This window comes from Loxodonta africana, chromosome 22, assembly GCF_030014295.1.
Source record: "Loxodonta africana isolate mLoxAfr1 chromosome 22, mLoxAfr1.hap2, whole genome shotgun sequence".
Taxonomy (NCBI): domain Eukaryota; kingdom Metazoa; phylum Chordata; class Mammalia; order Proboscidea; family Elephantidae; genus Loxodonta; species Loxodonta africana.
Window position 1 is genome coordinate 76,349,638 of NC_087363.1, and position 25,197 is coordinate 76,374,834.

The 25,197-nt window shown below is 44.5% G+C and overlaps 1 protein-coding gene across 1 annotated transcript in view; it reads right to left on the minus strand.

The window, feature by feature from the left end:
- The window catches only part of PTPRN2 (protein tyrosine phosphatase receptor type N2), a 1,410,930-nt gene extending 1,400,530 nt beyond the window's left edge, over nt 1-10,400 (minus strand). The window contains exon 1 of the mRNA XM_064274265.1: nt 10,286-10,400. Within this exon, the coding sequence (XP_064130335.1) occupies nt 10,286-10,400 (115 nt within the window). The remainder of the gene's footprint in view (nt 1-10,285) is intronic.
- Between the last annotated feature and the right edge of the window lie 14,797 nt (nt 10,401-25,197).

Genomic DNA, 25,197 nt, shown 5'->3' on the forward strand with positions numbered 1-25,197 from the left:
TTCTTGGACTCCTGAACTTTACAGGTGGAACCTGCTGGCCTAGCCCAAGGGGGCTAGGATTGAGAGTGTGTGAAGGGGCTGTCTGAAGTGCCAAGAGGTGTGTGTGTGAACTCTCAAGCCTAAGGCTGCTACCCACTGCAACCTAGCTTGGATGGCTAGGGATGAGCTGACCAGAACGCAACCGAATGAAGAGAAAGATGTTTGACACCATGAGCTGTTGTGTTGTTGTTGTTAGGTGCTGTCGAGTTGGTTCTGACTCATAGGGACCCTATGCACAACAGAACAAAACACTGCCCAGTCCTGTGCCATCCTTACAATCATTGTTATACTCCAGCTCATTGTTGCACCCACTGTGACAATCCACCTCGTTGAGGGTCTTCCTCTTTTCCGCTGACCCTGTACTCTGCCAAACATGATGTCCTTTTCCAGAGACTGATCTCTCCTAAGACTCAGTCTCGCCATCCTTGCTTCTAAGGAGCATTCTGGTTGTACTTCTTCTAACACAGATTTGTTCGTTCTTTTGGCAGTCCATGGTATATTCGGTATTCTTCACCAACACCACAATTCAAAGGCGTCAATTCTTCTTCGGTCTTCCTTATTCATTGTCCAGCTTTCACATTCATATGAAGTGACTGAAAATACCATGGCTTGGGTCAGGCGCACCTTAGTCTTCAGGGTGACATCTTTGCTCTTCAACACTTTAAAGAGGTCCTTTGCAGCAGATTTACCCAATGCAATGCGTCTTTTGATTTCTTGACTGCTACTTCCATAGCGTTGATTGTGGATCCAAGTAAAATAAAATCCTTGACAACTTCAGTCTTTTCTCCGTTTATCATGATGTTGCTCATTGGTCCAGTTGTGAGGATTTTTGTTTTCTTTATGTTGAGGTGCAATCCATACTGAAGGCTGTGGTCTTTGATCTTCATTAGTAAGTGCTTCAAGTCCTCTTCACTTTCAGCAAGCAAGGTTGTGTCATCTACATAACGCAGGTTGTTAATCAGTCCTCCTCCAAGCCTGATGCCCCGTTCTTCTTCATATAGTCCAGCTTCTTGGATTATATGCTCAGCATACAGATTGAATAGGTATGGTGACTTTAAACCAATCAGTACCCCCTTGTTCTGTGCGAACAACTGCCTCTTGCTCCACCTCATGAGCACAATTAAGTGTTCTGGAATTCCTATTCTTTACAATGTTATCGATAATTTGTTATGATCCACACAGTCGAATGCTTTTGCATAGTCAATAAAACACAGGTAAACATCCTTCTGGTGTTCTCTGCTTTCAGCCAGGATCCACCTTACATCAGCAATGATATCCCTGGTCCCACGTCCTCTTCTGAAACCGGCCTGAATTTCTGGCAGTTCCCTGTTGATATACTGCTGCAGCCGTTTTTGAATGATCTTCAGCAGAATTTTGCTTGTGTGTGATATTAAGGATATTGTTTTATTATTTCCACATTCAGTTGGATCACCTTTCTTGGGAATAGGCATAAATATGGATCTCTTCCAGTCAGTTGGCCAGGAAGCTGTCTTCCATATTTCTTGGCATAGATGAGTGAGCACCTCTTGGAGCGCTGCATCTGTTTGTTGAAGCATCTCAATTCATAGTCCATCAATTTCTGGAGCCTTGCTTTTTGCCAATGCCTTCAGAGCAGCTTGGACTTCTTCCTTCAGTACTATCGGTTCCTGATCATATGCCACCTCTTGAGACGGTTGAACGTTGACTAATTCTTTTTGGTATAATGACTCTGTGTATTCCTTCCACCTTCTTTTGATGCTTCCTGCGTCGTTTAATATTTTCCCCATAGAATCCTTCACTATTGCAACTCCAGGCTTGAATTTTTTCTTCAGTTTTTCCGCTTGAGAAACACCGAGTGTGTTCTTCCATTTTGGTTTTCTACCTACAGCTCTTTGGACATGTCATTATAATATTTTACTTTGTCTTCTGGAGACGCCCTTTGAAATCTTCTGTTCAGTTCTTTTACTTCATCAGTTCTTCCTTTTGCTTTAGCTGCTTGACGCTCAAGAGCAAGTTTCAGAGTCTCCTCTGACATCTGTCTTGGTCTTTTCTTTCTTTCCTGTCTTTTCAGTGACCTCTTGCTTTCTTCATGGATGATATCCTTGCTGTCATTCCACAACTAGTCTGGTCTTCAGTCACTAGTGTTCAATGCATCAAATCTATTCTTCAGATGGTCTCTAAATTCAGGTGGGATATACTCAAGGTCACATTTTGGCTCTTGTGGACTTGCTCTGATTTTCTTCAGTTTTAGCTTGAACTTCCATAAGAGCAATTGATGGTCTGTTCCACAGTCGGCCCCTGGCCTTGTTCTGACTGATGATATTGAGCTTTTCCATCATCTCTTTCCAAGAGCTGTTGTAGATTGTTGCAATTTGATGGCTTGCTCTGGACTAGACTTCACTTACGGATGAAGATGCTTAAAGTTGCAACCAGAAAAGAAGATTCCTCAAGTGTACAGAAGATGCTCAGAGTAGTGGTTGATAAAATCCGTTGCCGTCAAGTCAGTTCCGACTCATATCCACCCTATAGGACAGAGTAGAAACTGCCCCATAGTTTCCAAGGAGCACCTAGAGGATTCAAACTGTCAACCTTTTGGTTAGCTGCCATAGCTCTTAATCACTACGCCACCAATGGGCAATTTAAACACTGACTATCTAAAATGGGGGGAGATAAAAGCATGAAGTGACTGGCTTATACACTTTCATGGGTATGCTTACACTCAAAATGAGGGAGACAAGGGAGGATACCTACTGAATAGATTCTTCTTTTCCTGGATGGGTCTGGAGAGGGTGGGGAAGATGCTGATAGGATTATATGATTGAGCTGTGAGTGTTGGTTATTAACAAAGTTAATTGTGATTGTAAAATCTGTAATTGTAGAAGCTATAAGTGTGAAAGTGTGAACTAAGGAAGAGGCACTACTGGACTCGAGTACAGTGGCCAAACCTAAAGCCCCTTAAAGGTTTCGCTATGCTAATACTTCGTGAGGATTAGAGCAAGCGAATAATCTTCTCTCAGTTAAATTTTATCAGAGGCCAGAAAGGGTGGAGCTGAGATGACTTTTGGAAAACCTGACCAGATCAGATGGAAACCTGCAGCAGACCTGAATAGCTGGTACCTGAGTAACTTCACCCTATTGGAGGACTGATTGTTAATGACTGTTTTGGACTCGTAAAATGAATGGGAAAGGGAAATTATTCTCCAAATATGAAAGAACAATGGCTAGAAATGCCAAGGGGTGGTAAGATTTTTTGTGTGGCCTTTCCAGCCATGGTCTTGTAAGTCCCGCCCAATTGATTGGGTGGGACTATGCAAATAAGAAAATTGCAGCCCCCCAGGGTCGTTGGGGAAACCTCAGTGGCGTAATGGTTAAGAGCAATGCCTGCTAACCAAAGGGTTGGCTGTTTGAATCCATCAGGTGCTCCTTGGAAACCCTATGGGGCAGTTCTACTCTGTCCTACAAGGTCGCTATGAGTCAGAATTGACTCAACAGCAATGGGTTTGGTTTTGGTGGGTTTTAAGGGGATTGGTCAGTTTTGCCTTAAAAGAGAACCAATTCCAGAGCAGAGAGAAGAGCCCACCACCACCAAGGAAGGAGAGACCCAGCAGCAGTAGAGATGGCGTAGGTGAGCTTCCCAACCCATGGAGAGAGAAAGCTGAGTGCCTTTGGGCAGAGGCCTAGGACCAGGGAGAGGCGTGCTTTTTAGCATGGCTGGGAAGAGGCTGTCCTCATGGTAGAACTGTCTCCTGAGTGTTCCTGAATCTGAGTTGTACCCTGTTACTTCCCTTATAAACCCCATAATCGTGAGTGTTGTCTGTGAGTTCTGTGTGGCCATTGCAGTGAATTATCAAATGCCATAGGGACGTAGAGAGTACAGTGTGACAGACAGTTGGTATCAGAATTGGTAAAGATGGTGGAGAGAGGAGGCATGTCTGACCCCTGCCTTATAGGAATTAGCCTTGGGCTATTGATCTCGATTCTCCTTCCCCCTTGTGAAGTTATAGGAGGTCAGGCGCTGCTCCATACCATTTTTTACAATATGTGTGTGTGTGTTAAAAAGCAAAAATGTTACTTTCAGGACTAAGTGGCACCTGACCCAAACCATGATATTTCCAATGGTTTCATATGCATGCAAAAGCTGGATGATGAATTAGGATGACCGAAGAATTGATGCCCTGGGAATTACAATGTTAGCAAAGAATACTGAATATATCACGAACTGCCAGAAGAACGAACATATCTGTCTTGGAAGAAATACAGCCAGAGTGCTCCTTGGAAGCAAGGATGGTGAGGCTGTGTCTTATATACTTTGGATATGTTATCAGGAGGGACCAGTCCCAGGAGAAGAACATCATGCTTGATAAAGTGGAGGGTCAGCAAAAAAGAGGGCAACCCTTGATGAGATAGGTTGACGTAGTGGCTGCAACCATGGGTTCAGGCATTGCAATGATTGTGAGGATGGCGCAGGAGTGGGCAGTGTTTTGTTTAGTTGTACTTAGGGTTGCTATGAGTTGAAACCAACTCAAAACCTGACGGCACCTAACAACAACTATCTGTCAATAGATAGATAGAGATATATATGGATACATACACATAAATATATAAATATATATATGTATGTATGTATCTCTTGGTGGCGCAGTGGTTAAGAGCTCAGCTGCTAACCAAAGGGTCAGCAGTTCGCATCCACCAGCCACCCCTTGGAAGCCCTATGGGGCAGTTCTACTCTGTCCTATAGGGTCGCTATGAGTCACAATCAACTTGATGGCAAAGGTTTTTTTTTTTTTTCCTTTTTTTAAAATACTATTATTAAAAAAAAAAAAATGTGTGCCAGAGTAGAGCTGTGCTCCATAGGGTTTTTTCAATGGCTGATTTTTAGAAGTAGATCACCAGGCCTTTCTTCCTCCATATATACATAGCCTCTAGTATTTATTTTATCACCATCTTTCTGTAAGAATCCAAGGGTAGTGCTATTCCAACATTATAAATTCATTTAATAAACAGATCTTGCAATATCTTTGTACCAGAAACCTAATTCCCTCATTGATTCATCACTCTCTGTTAAACACATGTCTACATTACTTCTAGTATACATTTGGGAAGCCCCTTGATGTTGTGATCATATTTCTGCCCTTGCATGTTGCTCTGGAAGGCTCTGTTATCTCAGGAAACGTTCAGCTCTACTTTGCTATCACACTTGGGTAACTGTGACAGAATAGCCCAGGGGCGTTTGGTTAGGGCGCAAATAGAGAACACGGGCTCTACTTGCAAAGGGCTTCCAGTCTAGTGGTCAGTAATGACTACACATCAGTTAGTCAATTATCACTGTGATATGTGCTACCAAACAGGACAGGATACTAGGAGAGAATAAAAGAAGCAGGGGAGCTGGCCTCATCCAGAGGCTTCCCTAAAGAAGTTGCCCGTAACCCCTTGCCATCGAGTTGATTCCGACTCATAGCAACCCTATAGGACAGAGTAGAACGGCCCTATAGAGTTTCCAAGGAGCACCTGGTGGATTCAAACTGCGAACCTTTTGGTTAGCAGCCATAGCTCTTAACCACTACACCACCAGGATTTCCAGTGACATCCATAAAATGAGTTGTAGTCACCTAACAGGAATGCAAAAGTTGGATAGCGAAAGAGAGACAGAAGAACTGATGTCTCCGAAGCGTGGTGTTTGCAGAGTACTGACTGCTGTGGACTGCCAGGAGAATGAACAAATCAGTCTTAGAAGAAATACAACCAGAATGTTCCTTAGAAGTGAGGATGGGAGACTTCGGCTCACTTAATTTGGACCAAGTCTTTGAACCAGTCCATTCCAGTTAGAACCCCTGCTGAGAATTTGCATTTCCACCCCAGATACACTGAATCGGAATCTACATTTTAACAAGATCCCCAGGTGACTCTTATGTATGACAAATTTTGAGAACCACTCCTCTACTAGTGGTTCTCAGAACTAGCAGCACTGGTAATTTGTTAGGAATGCAAATTCTCAAACTGGGAAAGGAACAGAGGAGGGGAAGGAACTGTTTTGAAGCCCTGCTTTGGACACGTTATCAGGAAAGACCAATCATTAGAAAAGGATATCATATTTGGTACAGTGTCAGCAAAAACGAGGGAAACCCTCCATGAGATTGGATTGACGCAGTAACTGCAATAACAGGCTCAAAGATACCAAAGATCATGAGGACAACACAGGACCCAGCAATGCTTCATTCCATTGGGAATGGGGTCACCATGAGTCGGAGCAGACTCCAGGGCAGCTAACAACCAACAGGAATGAAAACATTTCACGCAGATGGAATAGGCTCCATGACAGGAAGGAAAGAGCCTAGTTCATGAGGAAACAGCAGCATCAGTACTTCTGGGTCTAAAGGGGAGATCAGCAGGCACGAAGTGGTCAAGTAATCAGGCGCAGATCACACAGAGCCTGAGGGCAATTAAAGGGCTCAGCCCTCAGCAGAGGTATGGTGAGGGGCTGCCCAAGTGTTTTAGGCAGCCTAGTGGCTTGGTCAGGTTTGCATTTTAAAACGTGTCTCAGGCAAGGTGTGGAGACTGCAAGGAGACCAGCACGGATGTGCAAGGGGCAACCACATCCAGAAGTGGTGGTGGGATGGAGACAAGAGGACTGCACAGATTCAGAACGATTTTAGAGGCAAACCTTACAGGACAACGATGCCCGACCCCCAATGGCAGAAGGATGAGTCCCCCATTTCCAAATGTTGTTAAATTCATGGCACAGGCTCTTAGGAAGAAGGGATATTCTGGGAGATGATTGATAGGATGTGTGTTTTCAAAGCAGTAATGAGTCCTTCTTGCCACCCTTCCTCTGAGTGGTCATCTTCCAGACCACTGTAAACAATGACAACAGCCACAGGGACCACAAAAGCATTGCCATTAGATGAGGTGAACTCAAAAGTTTTAAACTTTGACAAACTCGGTTGAACTCTGGTACTTTCCCCGTGCCCAAAGAACTCCAGAAGGGCACTTTGCCCCACCTCACCTGCACTCCCTTTTTGTTTTGCAGGACAGAAGACTGGATCCTTTCTACCTCTGGGACCAAAGAGTGAAGGAATCAAAAGACAGAAAGGAAACTCAAGTTTGAGTTATTGAGAATGTAAACTATTATCTCCCAGTTCCCTGAGTTCAATATAATTGACACAAAAGAGTTCTTCGGGAACACGGTTTTGGGGAGCAAAAGCTTTGTTCGGAGCCATTTTTATTAACCCTAATCTAGAATTGTGTGGTTAGTTTCTTCCACTGGAAAAGAAAAATGTTGACTTTATTTTTTTATGGGATTTTGGAAGAATATGATAAACTAGTTTTTCTGTTTGTTTTTAACCAGAGCTCCTTGGAGCATTGTTCCTGCAGGCAAAAGTCATTTTTACTCATAAACATCACCATCCCCTAAACACAGCTGATGCAGGCCTGTCTGAGTGCCTCTGTTCAGTGTGGTCCCTCCTCCTGGACTAATATTTAAGGCCCATTTCAGCTTTCACTTTATGAAGCCTGCAGCTGTCCCTCCAGTCTCCACTGCAGAGACACAGACACACACACTAGCCTACACACAGACACACTCATACACACAGACACACACACTCACCTACACACACAGACACACACACACACCTGCCCCCCACCCCCATCTTCAGATCAGCAGGACCACGCCTTCCTCTATGTCTCTTCCCACCTGACTTATTTCTCCCCTTGAAGGCAGGCATCATAACTCAAGTCCCTTTATGTTTCCCACAGCATCTAATACCATGCCTTGTACCTAGAGTGGATTAAATATGTCATTCTGATTGTTAAGTGGTATTTTTCCATTTGCCTAAAAGAACACTGAAATGCCCATGGAAACTTATGAAATCAATAGCTAGAAGCTTAACTTGTTGGGATCTGTTATAGGTTCAGGTGCTTTCCACTTCTGGCAGATGACCTGAGTGGGTGAAGAGCTCGCTGAAAGCGGCTAGTGGTGGAGGCCTCAAATGAGGGGCATGTTTCGATGTGTTCTTAAACATCATCCCCACCCCCCACCTGCTCCTTGTACTCTGCCTCAGCTCAGAGCACCCATTCTCTCCAGTGCTTCCATTCCTAGCCTCCTAGACAGCACAGGGCCACTGCTTTGAGGGAAGCAGGGTAGACCACTCCTGCCCAGAGAGGCCTTGCTCTGGGGTCCCCCGAAGCGGGGCTCATGCTCAGAGACTCAGAGCCTACACTTTCAAGATGCTGTGGACTTCGGGTGGTTGCTGAGGCGCAGTCACAGACTGCAGAGAAAAATCTAGAATCATTCTTCGATTTGAGTCCGACCACCAGGAAGCTGTGTATTTGAACAAGTTGGTTTTGGTCTCCCCATGACAGAAGGGTTTGGGTGAAGTTTCCCGTAGGTGGTACGCCTCAGGCATGCTTTAAAGGACTGGAAAAGAACCCTGGCTGGTGCAAACACACTCAGCCACTGACTGAGGTCAGAGGCTCAGAGTCCACAAAGAGGCACACCAGAAGAAGGCCCTGATAATCTATTTCTAAAAGATCACAGCCATTGGAAATCCTCCGGAGCACAGTTCTACTGACACACGTGGGGTCACCATGAGCCTGAGCCTGGAAGGCAGCTAGTAGCTGGTGTAAGAAAAAAGCCTATGGAGCCTGAGTGTGTGTCTGCTGAGAAGTGTCATTTACTCACTCTAGTAACCAACATCTCTAATGAAGATTCAAGGAGAAATAACTCCCAGGTCCGAGTGCCAGAAATGTAAATATTGTCCTCTTTGCCTTGGGAGCTGGGAAGCTCATATAAATTCACTAATCTTTCTTAGCTGTGCAGGCTCTTATGAAACATATGTCAGTGAACTAACTGTTTTCTTTGCACCTGTAATATTTTAATCCTCTTTTTCCTTTGTTTAATACCCTTATTTTTATTTATTCCTTGTCTCTTTTATGTTTCTTTAGTATCTCTTTGGGGAGAGATAATGGGACTTGGGGAATTAATAAATACAATGTGATCACCTAATTTAGTATTTCAAAGTAAGGTAATTAGCTCAGGGCATTGTTTAGAAATTACTGCAATGCACATACCTGTTCAATCATTTGTGTAAATACAAATCATTTATGCGTGTAAGTAATCTGCATGTATAAATTTATTATTAGCTCGGTCCCCTGGAAACCATAAGAACAAAGTCCTTGATTTTTGAGTACGAAGAGATAGGCAGAAGAGGTGCCACAATCACAAAATATTTGCAAATGATGGTGTATAAGAAACTATATTAAAGTAATTTTGAGGCAAGCAAGAGACATGAAATAAGCCACCCAACTCTATCGAGTTCCTTGCAGGAGTCAGACCCAGAGGGCAGCACCCGCCGGTGCTGGAACAGAGAACTAGCCTTGCTTCTTCCTGCAGCTACAGAAGCAACAGGCCTGTGGCACACATTTGAGTTTTTAAAATACCGGACACAGTAAACACTCTGCTCTCATTCACCTTGTGACGCCGCCCGCTGACACTGCCTGAGCAAAAGCCAACACGTGAGCCTGTTGTAAAGCAGCTCCCGGGGAACGTGCGTGGGAAGCCGGTTAAGTAATAACAGGTCTGACAGCAGGACCTCCCAGCGCTTGGAAACGGCGACTGCTGACAAGGCTCAGAGCAGTACTTTTCAGAGAAAAGCCAGCTCCCAATCATGGGAACCATATGTTGTCCCTGGTGCATTTTAAGTGTTCATCAGCCCACAGAGGGTAGCTGGTTCCTAGGAAGCAAACACACCATATTCTATTTTTTAAAACTGGTTCATCATTTACTCTTTGCCTGCATTCAAACTGGGTGGCAGTGGGAGCACCAAGCTGGCCCCTGTAGGAATAAGTGACAACAGTGACCCCTAGTGACTGTCTGGCATCATGGCCTGATTTCTCACCTGATGACAGTTGGATAGAAGAGCTCTATATTCAGCTGACTGAATATTGCTGAGTTCACCTTGACTGAAAACCTTGAGGATAGCCCAGAACATACCATTAATCAGGTGAGCCAGCTGAACTAAAGCGTAAGTGCACCCACTGTATTAGAGTTAGACATGGTTTGGCTGTTTTCCCAGTTATGCAGGAATAGCAAAAACCAAACACACAAACAATGAGAATCAAAGTCAAAGCCCTTCCAAAAATTTTCCCACGCATGCTGTCCACTATAGTTTGCCAAGTCTCACTCAAGTCAGGTGTCCACATGCACCAACTAAGGCAGGCCACTTCACCCCAATGGAAGCCTTCACAAACACTGGTCTATATAGGGAAGTACCTGTTTTGCAGGCAGACAAGTCTTGCTTTTCTCCCTTCCAGCTGTATGACCCTGGACACATAAGTTCTCTGAGCTTCTGGAAAACGCAGGCAACAACCCCCAGTGTGAAGGGCATTGTGAGGACTGAATGATAAATGGACATAATGCACCTAGCTCAGTGGTTAGCACAAAACAGGCACTTGGGTCCTGTTACGTGCCTCTCTCTTTTCCCCTGATTATATGGAGAAGCCACCATACTATCTGCGGGACACCCATATAACTGCTGAAGAAGTGACGCTCTGAACAAGGAGTAACCAAGCAGCCCTAATTCGAATGCATTGTACCCTTCTGGGCCCACGTGACCTCCTCTCCTGTCAGTCACCAAGTCAGTCAGTCACTTGGTAATCTATTGCACACTATCCACTGCATTTGGTTCTGTGGGAGAAATGACGTCTCTCTTTAGAAGCGAATCATGCCATGGGCTTTCTGTGACCAAAGCAGCCACTCGCCACTAGACAAATGACACAAGGGATCAGCAACCAGGCTGAGCGATTATCCATCTGCAAACAGCCTCCTGCATGCACCTTGCAGGCTCAGACTGGAGACCTGCCCATTGGCCAGGTGTCATGTTGTTCAAGGCTAGACTTCCCTTTCAGACATTTGGAACTACAGGCCCAGTCCTTCCTCCAGATGGAAGCAGCCCAAACAATTGCCTCAGACCTGAAAGAAGTGCCTTCCAATCTGGAAGTTTCCATGCCCTGGGAAGCTGAAGCTGCTTTTCTGAAGTTGCCTCTCTGCAGGAAGCCAGCAGCAGAGAAGTTGCCAGGTTCTCCAGCTCTGTACTGCCTAGGGGCTCCCCTTAATCCCAGCAGGACTTCCCCCAACTCTTGGGATATGCAGCAGAGTTCACCAGCCCCTCAGAGCACTCAGTGCATCCCAAGACAAAAAAAAAAAAAAAATCCTCCTAGTTATTTTTGGAGAAGCTAAAAGTATGACAGTCCTGTTAAAAGCAATTTTCCAGAGGGAGTGAAAAAAAAACCTTCTTGGAATTGGTAAAATGTCTTCCACATGCATTTCTACAAAGAAGCTGTAAAAACATATTCTCAGGAAACTCAACTGCAGCCATTCCATTCAAGCAACTATTGCAAAATTCCAGAAAGTCAAAGATGAATCTTGAGAGAAAGCAATGGCTACTGAGGCCCAAGGAAATAGACATTTGGCTCTAAAAGCTTCCAGGCCAGATTTAAGAAGCTGTGAACTTTGTCAGGGGCAGGAATGCTGGTGGAGTTTGAGCATCTTAGCCCTTAACGAAACCTGTGGATAAGCCAGTGCCCCGTTTACTTGAAAATGCCTTTACTTTCAAGGATTTCACTCTAGGCCCAGAGCAGTGCACGGACAAGTGGCAGTGCTCTGGCCTGAGAGTCAGGAGGTTTAGGGTTGAGAGTCTGGGGGAAGTTGGGGGATTTAGGGTCCTCCCAGCACTGAGACCCACTGGGTTATCTGTCACATTTTAATCAGGGTAAGCTCACAGTTGTCACAAATAACCCCAAATCTCAGTGGCTTAATGTAATGAAACTCATTTCTTGCTCATGCAGAGTCCAAAGTATGTATTTCTGGTGTAGGAGCGCCTCCTGGCAGGGAGGGATCACAGCCCCTCCCCTTTATGAAGCTGCAGCTTCTACACATAGCATCTGGGTGGAAGCAGAGGGAAGTGCTGGAAAAGGTCAGCCAGCTGGCCTTGACCTTTAGGGTCCCGAAGCAGTGACACTTCCCCACACCTTCCTGTGAATAACAGAATATCTGTTTCTTTCCATCCCCCAAGGATAATAATCAGTTCTTCAAAGATAAATCTGACCAGCGTTCCCCACCAACTGTCTCATGAGCTGGTCTCCCCTCAAAAGCCACAAGTGTCTGCTGGAGCTTTCGCCCTGCTCAGTGAGCAGCTCCTAGCACACAAGGGACCCCTAGGGTCCTGGATGCAATCCTTCCAGGAGGCCAGGGATGAGAGATGTGGAGAAAACTGAAGATAATGATAACAACAACCCAAATATGCCTACCATTTACTCAGGACATATAACGTGCCATGTACTTTTCTAAGCATCTTCAGGCAGTAACTCACTAAAATATCATCACAACCCCACAGAGTTATCACTGTGTGAGTGCCCTACCCCATTCTACCCCACGTGCAAGCCAAGGCAAAAAGAGGTCAATAACTCGCACAAAGTCCCAAACCAACAGCATGCCTTATATGTCGAGTAGGAATCAGGCCCCAGGATTTTCCTGACTAGCCCCTATTTCACCCATTCTGGGCCATCACTGTCCTGAGCACACTCATTATCTTTTCAGGACATGTGTCTCAATTTTTGACTTGGAAAATGTGGCCATCAGAGTTATGCTGAAGAGATGGAATGTCTTGCTCTGAAACCAATAAGCACAATCACGAGAGTCCCTTGTATATCAGCTGTCAATGTTGTTATTGTTGTTTTTAGACCTGCTGTCGAGTCAGCCCTCAACTAGTGGTGGCCCCGTGCACAATGGGGCAAAACGCTGCCCATTCCTCTGCCATTCCCACGGTCAGGTATGGATTGGGCCATCGTGATCCACAGGGCTTTCATTGGCTCATTTTTGGAAGTAGATCACCAGGCCTTTCTTCCTAGGCCATCTTAGTCTGGAAGCTCCACTGATATCTATTCAGCAACATGCAAACCTCCATGGACAGACAGGTGTTGGTTGCACACTATGTGCATTGGCTGGGAATTCAACCCATGTCTTCCACATGGAAGATGAGAATTCTACCACTGAACTACCAATGCCTCCATGTCAAAATAAAACCTAATGCTTATATTCTATTTACAGTATGCCAAGTGCTATCCTAATACACACGTATATACCCACACAATACATACATACATACACATATACACATACAACTCAATTATCCTTACAAAAACCCTAAGTGGTATAAACTATTATTTTCCCCATTTCAGAGCTGAAAAAACCCAGGCCCAGAGAGATATAGTGACTTGCTCAATATCACAAAGTAAGTGGCAGAGCTGGACCTGAACCCAGGCGGTCTGCCTCCAAAGTCCACACCCTCTAAAGTAATAAATGACTACATTAGCTGCCTTTCTTTACTAGAAGGAAAGTGTGACTATGCCTATAGCGAGGAAGTCAGGGAAATAGGATCCACTATTCCAAATATCCTATAATTCAAGAACCTTCATCATCCTGATCTCTTGGGCCTAAATCCAAGAAAAAACTCTGGGATTTGAAGAGGATAGGAGAAAGGAAGAATGGACATGTTCACTAGTTCTTTTTAGCCATGGGTACTATTCAGCTCTGTGAATAGACTTGTACTGCCCAAGATGAGTCTTGTTCTTTTATGGGTACCCTGAAACAAGCCTCATCCAGAGTTTACGGACTGTGGCAGAGATTCATGTTCTGTTCCATCTAAATGGGGCCATGTGACTAGATGGGGCTGCAGAAATGTGAGCAAAGGTTAGGTGGCACTTGTGGGCATGCGGTTACAAATCTCATGTGCTTTTCTAGCGCTTCCCTCTCCTTCCACCCAGATGCCATGTGGAGAGGTTGCAGCTCCATAAAGGGGAGGGGTTGTAATCCCTCCCTGCCAGGAGGCGCACCTACACCAGAAATACACACTTTGGACTCTGCATGAGCAAGAAATGAGTGTAATTACATTAAGCCACTGAGATTTGGGGTTATTTGTGACAACTGTGAGCTTACGCTGATTAAAATGTGACACATAACCCAGTGGGTCTTGGTGCTGGGAGGACCCTAAATCCTCCAACTTCCCCCAGACTCTCAACCCTAAACCTTCTGACTCTCAGGCCAGAACGCTGCTTCCCCAGAAGCAGACATTTTGCACCAGAAGAGTAAATCCACCTGTGAGTTTACCTATGAGTGGTCGACAGCTGTGTGATGATCCAAAGTCACAGCTTGGCTTGTAGCTGAGAACTGTGACAAGGCGGCAGAAACCATTCTTCAATTCTCAGCTACGTGGATATTGTCCAATGAAATAAAACCAAAGTAAAAGCAACTGATATTTGCTGTATACTACTGATGCACTAAGGGTTTAGGGTGATACTCACAACTATTAGGAATCCCAGGTCTTAAGAAATTTACAATCTGGATGAAGTATCAAGACAATTTTTTTTTTTTTTAATGAATAATTTAAAAAACAATACAAAGTAAAAACAAAAGAATGCAACAAAGCAGTATACTGATAAAGAGCAAATGAAGTATGTGGGTAACAATGGTGAAAGTGTCCAAAGAAGTCCGAGATGGAGTTCAACTGGAGCGGCCAGGGAGGGGGCGAGCTGGCCGGCTGAGCTTCTGCTGCTGTGGCTGTTGTTTCCACAACCACTATTGTGCCCGGGCAACATAACTTCAGTGGAGAGCATAAGGTTGCGTTTCCAGCCATAAGAATGAGTTTACATTCAGCTCAGTTCAGATCAGTGAACACATATTTCGCAATTCCTGCGTGACCCTTGCACAGGACTGGTTAGCAGGTAACATGAGAAAAAAGAGTGAGAACACAACAAGCTCCTCACGACAAACCACTGTGGAAATACTCTGTCACCGTGGGTGCTCCTCCTGTTGCCAAGCTCTACCTCATTTGCCAGAGATGCATGCCTGCTCCAGCCCCCAATGCTGACCTCCACTGTCACCATGCCAACAAATTAACAGCATTGTCTTTCTAGAGTATTCTTCCCATAGTCTAATTTCTAAGAAAAGTAAATTTAAATGGAGGAAAGAACATAGAAATTAACCATATGAATGTTTGCTTAGGTTTCCTTCAGGCCTTGCCTAATTTGTTTTCAACATGCAACGCCACAGAAACACTAATTATAAGCTTTTCCTCACTCAGAGGTTGCTGAGCAATGTAGGGAATCACTGAGATCAGGGTGACCAATTCTTCATAAACAAAGGTCAGGTGTGGGAGAAGCCAAACTGAATGGAAGATCTTCATGAGGAGGCAGAAGAGAGGGTCAGGGAAGAACACGAAGACTGTTTTGGCAAAGAATGTTCAGTGATGAAGTAGCAACCACATCGTCCGTCCCCCTCTCCTACTGCAGATGAGGACCTTCTACTTTCTGCAGCCCCCCTTCAAGACTGGGATGCCCCAGCTGAGCTGTACCACCACCCGTGGCAGCATGCTGGTGAATCCCTCTAGTTTGGAAGTCGCTAGGTCACTGAACTGAAGGAGCACTTGATGAGCTGGCTCATGGAGAGAAGACCTAAAAAGATGGCGCGGGGAGACGGCAAGAGCTGGAAGTAGCTGCACTCCCTGACTTGGGCCAGCAGACACCCGTACATTCCCTGAGTGCAGAGTAGACCCCTATGGAATGGGTTGCTGCTGTTGTTAGTTGCTGTCGAGTTAACTCCAAGTCCTGCCGACCCCATGTTAACAGAATGAAATGTTGTCTGGTCCTGCACCATCTTCACGATTATTGGTATGTTTGAGTTCACTGTTGAGTCTATTGTGTCAGTTCACCTCACTGAGGGTTTCCCTTGCCTTTTCCGGCCCTCTACTTTACCAAACAGGATATCCTTTTCTAGTAATTGATCTTTCCTGATGAAATGTCCAAAGTGAGTGAGTCGAAGTCTAGCCATCTGCTCTTCGAGACAGCACTCTGGCTGTACTTTCTCCAAAACAGATCTGTTCATTCTTCTGGAAGTCCATGGTATATCCCATATCCTTCGTCCACACCACAATCCAAATGCATAAATTCTTCTGTCTTCCTTTTTCATTGTCCAGCTTTCACATGCATGTGAGACAATTAAAAAGACCATGGCTTGGGTCAGGTGCACCTCAGTCATCAGTGATGTCTTTGCTTTTTTAAAACTTTAAAGGGGTCTTTTGAAGCAGATTTGTCCAATGCAATATGAATTTGATTTCTTCACTGCAGCTTTCATGGGTGTTGATTGTTGATCCAGAGACTGGGATTTAAATGATCTTTTTCCAGAGGAACCTCAAGAGGAGCACCCAACCCTCTTCCACACCTCCATGGAGAATAGGCAGGGAGGAGTGAGAGCAGCATGCATTCCTTCCCCAGTCTAAAGAGCAGAAGCCACCAATCCAGCCTACACTAGAAGTAAGTGAAAACGTATGAACTAGACTGATTTGTCATTAAAACTCTTCCGTTCAATAGAGGAGAGTTGGCAGTGGTCATAGAGGGCAGTGATGGCTCAGTGGTAGAATTCTCACTTTCTATGCGGGAAAGGTTCGATTCCTGGCCAATACACCTCATGATCAGCCAGAACTCATCAGTCAAGGCTTGCATGTCACTATGATGCTGAACAGGTTTCAGTGGAGCTTCCAGACTAAGACAGACTAGGAAGAAAAGCCAATTTCCAAAAATAAGCCAAAGAAAACCCTAGGGATCACAATGGTCCACTCTCAACTGATCATGGGCATGGCACAGGACTGTGTTTCCTCTTGTGCAAGGGGCCACCATGAGTCAGGGGTCAACTACATGGCAGCTAACAACAACAACAAATAGCAAAAGTAAGACTGTTTCATGTTTATACCTCAGCAAGATGAGACTCCTTAAACTGGTTACACAAATTTTTCATTGTTAAATTAATAGTTGCAACACAGTTCATCCGGGTTTTGAGTGCTAAGTATGCTATCGGCAATTTAAGATAAATTCTTTGGAGTTTGGTTGAAATACCACACACAGGGATTTGAAATTATGATTAACATGGAAAATTAGAACTGTCTAGCTTAAGAATAAGAAAAATGTACTAATCAAAAAGGCCCCAGATATAATCAACCTAGAGAGAAAATATGAGGCAGTATTGCTGAGAGGTGGTATTTTTCTTTAAGTTCAGTTTTAATAGGAATGGGATATGCTAGAGCAGACATTGGTAGCATTCATAAATGCAAGAGTAACACCCAGGAGGAATCTGACACTTAACTGTTAAGAAATCATGCGTTTGTTTCATGGCACTGTTTCACTGAAAATAATTTCTTCCCATGAATCTCTATTTCTGTTTGCTTACAAGTAGAATTCTGTCAGCAAGTCAACCCTGTTGTGTGAAGTGAGAACCCACAGCTGATGGGAGATCCTGCTCCCCTAAAGCTGGGTTTTATGTGGTGGGGACCTCAACTCTAAGGTTTAATCAGGAGCTGGAGGGAGAGTGGGACAGGAAGGGTGGAAAAATCAAGTTAGGTAGCTTTCTAGACTGCAAGGGTTGGAGGGAAAGAATCAGGATGGGAGGACTTTTACATCATTAAAAACATATAAGTGTAGGTGTTGATGACCCTGACAAAGTTATGTCTCTGAGGGCTGTCTGTTGGCCTCAGAAAACAGTTCAAAAGGGACTCATTGGAGATTGCACCTCTCTAGGGTTTTTGAGGAGTTTCCTGGGGCCCTGGCGGCAAAGTTGTTAACAGCTAGGCTGCTAAACAAAAGTTTGGCAGTTCAATTCTACCAGCCATTCCTGAAAGCCCTACGGGGTAGTTCTACTCCATCCTCTAGGGTAGCTATGAATTGGAATTTACTCGATGCCAATTTTTTTTTTCAAAAGGCACTTTCTTGACTGTCTTATGGGTCCAGGCCCAAGCATCTGCTCACCTTGATGGAATAAACACCCCTGTTTGCAAAGCCTCCTGTGATTGTTAATTTTATGTGTCAACTTGGCTAGGTTATGGTGCCCAGCTGTTTGGTTAAATGCTAGTCCAGTTGCTATTATGGAGTAATTACATTTGATTAAGTCAGTTGGCCTTAAGTAAAGCAGATTACCCTCCATAATTTGGGTGGGCTTCACACATTATGAAGGCTCTATGAGCAAAAAGGGAGTTTCCCTAGGGTGTGTTGTGTTCTGCCTCTAGACTTTAAATAGACATTTTGGCAGACCTCCTTTTCACTCTTCCTGCTGCCTATGAATTTTGGGACACAAGCCTGCAGGAGTCCACCCAGAGGCACTTTGGAAGAAAGGTCTGGAGATCTGCTTCCACAAAATCAGCCACTGAAAACCCTACGGAGCACCTTTCTACTCTGACACACCTGGGAATACCATGAGTCAAAGCTGACTCTGAAGTGGTTGCTAGACCACATTTCTGCCCTCAGAGCAGAGGCAGGCTATATCGGGGCTTTAGATCAGAACTGTTTCACTATGTTTAATCACTCCCCTACTCTTTACTTTGTTTTAACTTCAGGGTAATTCTGCAGCTAAAAGTCACAAACAAGTTCCAAGAAAAACCTGCACCACACCACCAGACATGTGCAGATGAATCAGAAAACTCACGTCGAGGAGCTGAAAGGCTCAGGCGAAGGAACTGAAAATCACTGGACTTACGTCACCTGTAGTAGTCGAGCCTATTTCAGAAGCAAAGAGTCCATCAGTTACTTCTGTGCCAATTCCTAGCCCTGCCCCAAAATGAATAATCAGCAAAAATCATGAATATGTATAACTTCCTGATTTTGCTTACTATGATGACCTCATAAAAGCTTATTCGAGTTCTGGCATGCTCCTTTACTTGGCCAACTAAATAAATGCTTTCACTTTGCCTTAACAGCCATGTCCGTTTCTGTTCAGACAGGGTGCGCCAAGCAGGGACCTGGACCTGACCCGGTCCTAGTCCGATTCAGGCAGTTAGAACTCAACAGCAACTGGGTTTTGTTTTGTTTTTTATCAACACAAGGTAAAGGCAGCAAAAACTGATTTTTGAAGGAAAAAAAAAATTTCTTGAAATATACACCTAACTTATATGATGTTTATCAAAGTACTCTACTTTTTTCTGAGTATTTCTAAGTTATTCAGTTATTTCTAAGTGCTACTTCCTAGGTGCCAGCTGTATAAGCTAGTTCTGGACATCCCTTCAAGGAATAATTAGATCACATCTGAACCAGCTTCTGAACCAAACTCAAGCCCATTGCCGTAGAGTCAATTCCTACTCATAGCAACCCTATACGACAGAGTAGAACTGTCACATAGGGCTTCCAAGGCTATAATCTTTACAGAAACAGATTGCCATATTTTTCTCCCATGGAGTGGCTGGTGGTTCGAACTGCTGACCTTTCAATTAGCAGCCAAGTGCTCAACCACTATGCCATCAGGGTTCCTTACCTCATTTATTCCATTAAAAATGATGATCACTGCACTTTTGAGGCACACTGTCAACACTACACTTGTATGAGGTAGTTGACACACTTGACTAGATCCAGGAGAAGGCAATCAATATAGGGAGGATTCTCAAGCCTAAGGTGCCCCTGTCTGACCAACTTGAGAAGGGTTGTTGATGAGGAGGGGAGTCCTGAGAGCAGAAACAGCATCCACCATGAACACCCCAGGCAGGAACACTTCAGGCCAACAGAAGACTGGCTCCCACCTGCTGCCTGAATTCCTACCTCTAATACATCTGTGCTCTTGGGTCTCTGGACTACCTCCCTGAAGGTCAGGGAATTCGCTCTAAAGCAGATGTTCCTCCCAGAACACCTCCGACCCACCACCCCCTCCACCTCAGAAAAGGCTTCAACATGCGCAGTCAGGGCCTCTCATCCTCTCATATGACCATGGCCTTCCTTCCAGTCTTTGTGGGTGGTACAGCCTGGGCCCCACTGTGCCTCTGCTTCTTCAGTGTCTCTAATTTTGAGCCTAAGCCCAAGGCAGGGAGCATTGGTGTTTCAGTGGTAGAATTCTCTCCTTTCACATGGGATACCTGGGTTCAGTTCTCAGCCAAAGCACCTCATGCACAGCCACCACCTGTCTGTCAGTGGAGGCCTACATGTTGTTATGACGCTTAATAGGTTTCAGCAGAGCTTCCAGATTAAGATGGGCTAGGGAGAAAGGCTTGAAGATCTACTTCCAAAATTTGCCCAATGAAAACCCTATGAGTCACGGTGGAACACTGGCTGATCTGCAGTCTGTCATGGGGATAGCATAAGACTAAGCAGCATCTCATTCCATTGTGCATGGGCTTGCCATGAGCCTGGGGCTGACTCGATGACAGCTAATAACAGTAATAATAAGCAAAGGGGTAGCCTGTTCCGCTGGACTACAATCCTCTGGGACGAGGATCATAGGTTTCCTTTCACTTTGTTCATCATGAAACAGGCTGCTCAGCCATATTGAAAACCCCAATCAACACCCCTTCCCCCCTCTCTTTGTCTTGCTAACCACAAGCTTGGTTTGAGCAACATTTTTCAGGGAGTCACAGCAGATAGTGGCTCTGTCCACTGAACTAGCCTGAGTTACAACTTGAAGCATGCACAGATTGAAGAAATTACATCCTTCAACCGACCGCACAGATTGAAGAAATTACATCCTTCAACCGACCTTCGGACCACCATATATGGGCGTGGGAGGGCTAAGGGCAGAAAGTTCCTGGTACCAAACCCAACTCCCAACGCCATTTGGAAAGAAAAAGCTCCCCAACCCTCTTAGTCAGCGAGCACATGGCCTTATGGTTACTAGACTCCAGGCACTCCTTGTATGCGCAGACAACAAACTTGCCACTTTCTGTTTCCCTTGCAATCAGTGTCCGTCTTATTTCAATCGGCTCATAAGACAGGAGAAGAACTCGAGTGGTGTTCGGTTACAATCACGTATCAGTACAGTCACACTCACATACCTATAGGTTTCTTACTAATTTAAAAAAAAATTGCTACCTACAAATGAAATGGCTGAAGGAACTACCTTATTAACTCTCCATTTTCTAGGGTAAGAGTGGCCAATTGAATGTAAGTCTTAAATTAACATCCCTGCTTCCTCCCACAGGCACTTTTGCTGGTCCACCCTGAAGCCAGCTGGTCCATATCTGTAGCCAGCTACATGAAACCCCCATGGAAGAGGTCCTTGGCAGGACACACATAGTGTTCCTAAGTGGTTTAAACTCATGCAAGATGAAAGAGTTGGTTGTTAAGAAAGTAACAAAACATTCTGCATTGAAAAGAAAAAAAATTTGCATTGCCTCCCTCCCTGGGCTGGCTACCAGAGAGCAAATTTACACGAACACTTCCACCTCTGTTGCTGATCCCACAGTCTGCTTTGATGGGGTGTTTTCTGAATAGCCATTAGAACAGCTCTTTCATCCTCCCTTTGATAATTACTGAAAACTAAAGAGGGATTAGGCTTCTGCAGTACTGCAGTTGATTCACAGTTGTATTTAAACTTCTTACTGACTTCTGACCCCTGAAAATGAGATTTGGCAGTTCAAGTGTTTGAAGCTGCTGGGAACAGAAAGTTTCAAGCCCCACCACTTTTCAGGAGGGTGTATTGGCCAGTATCGGTAATCTTGAGTACAATATTGACTGGCAAAAGTGAATCACACCTGAGCCCCCAAAGCTCTGAGCCCTTTCCTGCAAAGAAAATTCATCTCTTAATATTATCAAATATGGCCTTCAATCACTTGAATCTAAATGTTTTAAATGAGAGCAGTAATAGATTTTCAAATGGAGACATTAACCTTCTGAACTGCTTTTCTCCATCTCAGGCAGAATGATTCTACCTGCCCTCCTGCTCAGCTCCTGAAATATAACAGGCGCCTGCTGTGCTGTGGACACCAGCCAGGTCACCTGCATGATAGAAATGCCAACCTGGGTAAACAGACTAAACGCTCCATTATACAACACCTGGCTAGTCCACAGATGGTCTTTTAACAGCAGGTCAACACATCACATCCTGTTATTATTTAGAATACATCAGATTTTTTGTTTTCTTTTTTTGAGAGTTGAAAAGAACTGTAGTGTATATTTAACTCAGGCTCTTTCATTTTACAGATGAGAACACAGAGGTCCTGAGAGATTAAGCATTTTGCCCACAGTCATACCACCTACTAGTGGCAGAGTCGAACTGGGACCCCGACCCTGTCTCTTAATCCTGGGTTCTTCCATTGCTGCTTGCTAACAGAGACTAGTCTCATTACACCATCAAGAGTTTACGATATCCCTGTTCTTGGCTGTGGCGTTATGATATTCTAGCACCTCATGTTCTTTCTTTAATAGAAAACAATGGAATAAAATATCAGACCAGAGCTTTAGGCATAAGGGGTGACACAAGCAACCATCTTATGGTTCCCAGAACTATCCTGACAGCCAATAAATCCAGTAAACAAGGCAGAAGGTCACCAGAACCTGGTCTCAGACAGTCCTAGGGCTCCATTATCAAATGAGTGAAGGGGCTGGCAGGGAAGTCTTTTCATTCACCAGTCCACTTGAAAAATATCTTTCTGCTTGTGTTGTGGGAGAAACTGCAGAATTTGGAGAGTCAAAGTGTGGTCAGCAAAGGGAAATAACTATGAGGAATAGCCCTAGTGATTTTTTCACCATCTCTCTTTTTAAGGGTTTCTGGAGACAAAAGGGATTAAAACTTCAAGCTAGGGAGGAGTAAACCCTCAGCTAACTCAGTAGTAGGGTTTATCCAATTAATCCTGGAAAGCCTGGGTCACATTAACTGAACAAAATTTACTGAAGTTTAGAGAGTTAAAAATACATTACGAGAGGACCCAAGGTGGTGGCTTAGTCAGACATACCATGCCAACGCTCTACAGAAAAGACCTAAGAAACCAAGTGAAACAGATGCAGATGACAATTCAGGAGTCCCAAACATCAAAAAGAAAAGTAAGAATTGAGTCGAATGCCAACTGGAAGAAGAAATTGAACAAACACTGAGCGAGGAGTAATAACGGGCAGACGTGCCCCACTAGCCACCCCAGCTCAGCATGGCCACCTTGAGAAAAAGCCAACAGTGAGCCCAGGTAAGGAAAACAGGAAGGCAACTTCACGGAATTCCTAGTAAGAGACAGAGAAACTGTGTAGACATATCCAGGGTGAAGCAAGGTGAGCAGAACATGATCCAGTTCTAAGGAGGGAAAGTACAGGAAGGAAGGTGAGAGCACCAGGGATCCTGATGTCCACAGAGTAGGGAGGATGCTGGGATCTGGAGACAGGTATACTCACCAGCAGTGGTCCCTGACCATTAGTGTGGGTGTGCCCACAAACTAATAGATCCATAGAGTGTCAGTGGGAGGTCTCCCACTCCACCAGACTCCAGGAAGCCCCCCACCTCCTTGTACTTCGTTGTGGTCAAAGCCTGAATGCTGGCGGCAGCCAACAGGAAATGCCCAGAGAACGACATTTGGTGACCAGAGGAGCACGCTCCCCCTTCCCCCACCCTCTTGATCATTAGCAGCAGAAAACTCCATACCCCTGCCACCCTACCCACCTGGGGACCATAACACAAGCCCCACCCACCCATTCCTCTCCACTTAGCTCTGTCTACCATCTCCTGCTCACGTAATGAGCAGCAGTAAGCTGCATTACTGCTCTCCTGCCACACACTTCCACCTGCTGATCCAGTGAGTGGAGAAGTGCGGGCTTCCACGCCCCTGCTGCCCACTATCCACCCCACCAGCTGACCCAATGAACAGAGGAGAGCATGCTCCCATGCCCCTACTCACCCACCGACCTTGTTAGTGGCAAAGAGTGCACTCCCACGCTCCTATTTGCATACCACACCCACCACACCCACTGCCCTTCCCACCCAGCGAGTGCCATCGCCCACTCCTGCACCAATGCACTAACAGATAGCGGCCAACACTCACCCAGCCCACACTCAGCTGCCCCACGTGACCAGTGAACAGAGACATGCACTCACACTGCCAGCTGCTGCCATGCTCACCTGGAGACAGGTGGTGAGTGCTCCCGTGCTGCCAGACTAGCAGTCAGAGTAGCAAGCCCACCCCACCTGCCCAGATATATAAAACAAAACAAAAAACCAGCACAAAGCAAACAAACACACAATAAATAAAATAATACCTTAATACCTCGGAGACAATAAAACCAAACCAAACCCACTGCTGTCAAGTTGATTCTGACTGATAGTGACCCTATAGGACAGAGTAGATCCACCCTATAGGGTTTCCAAGGAATTCCTGGTGGATTCAAACTGCCAACCTCTTGGTTAGCAGCCATAGCTCCTAACCACTATGCAACCAGGGATGAAACAATAGACAATTTCAAATCATATAAAGAAATAGGAAAAAATGGCTCCAGCAAGTGACCCAAATAAAGGAGTAGAAAAGCTTCCTGAGTAAGAAATGGTGATGAAACTATCTGATAAGGAGTTTAAAAGACTTACATATAGGATCCTCAAACAGTAGAAGGAAATCACAGACAAAACTCTAGAAGAATTCAGAAAAACAATACGAGAACAAAATAACAAAATAAATAGACAATTAGAAACTATACAAAAACAGTAACTAGGAATCCAGAAGATTAACAATAAAATTTCAGAAATAGATAACTCAATGGAAGCACATAGAAGTGGAACTGAATCAACGGAAGACAGAATCAGCAAAATAGAGGACAAATATCTTGATACTAATTTGTTTGAGGAAAAATCAGAAAAAAGAATGAAGAAAGCCTAAAAGCTATATGGGACACTATCAAGAGGAAAACTGTACACATGACTGGAATTCCAGAAGAGAGATTAAAAAAAAAAAAAAAAAGCACAGAGGGAATTTTTGAAGATTTGCTTGTAGAAAACTTCCCTGATATCATTAAAGACAGAAACTTTTTATCTAAGAAGCTCAATGAACCCCATACAGGACAGACCCAAAAGAAAGTCACTAAGATATATCATAACCAAACTTTCCAAAGACAAAAACAAAGAAAGAATCCTGAGGGCAGCTTGGGAGAAACAAAATGTCACCTACAAAGGGGAACAAATATGACTAAGCTCTGATTTCTCACCAGAAGCCATGCAAGCAAGAAGACAATGGGATGACACATATACAATTCTGAAAGAAAATAATTATCAACCAAGAATCATATACCCAGCAAAACTGTCTCTCAAATATGATGGTGAAATTAGGACATGCCCAGATAAACAGAAATTAAGGAATTTGTAAAAATCAGACCAATATTACAAGAAATATTAAAGGGAGTCCTTTGGACAAAGAATCA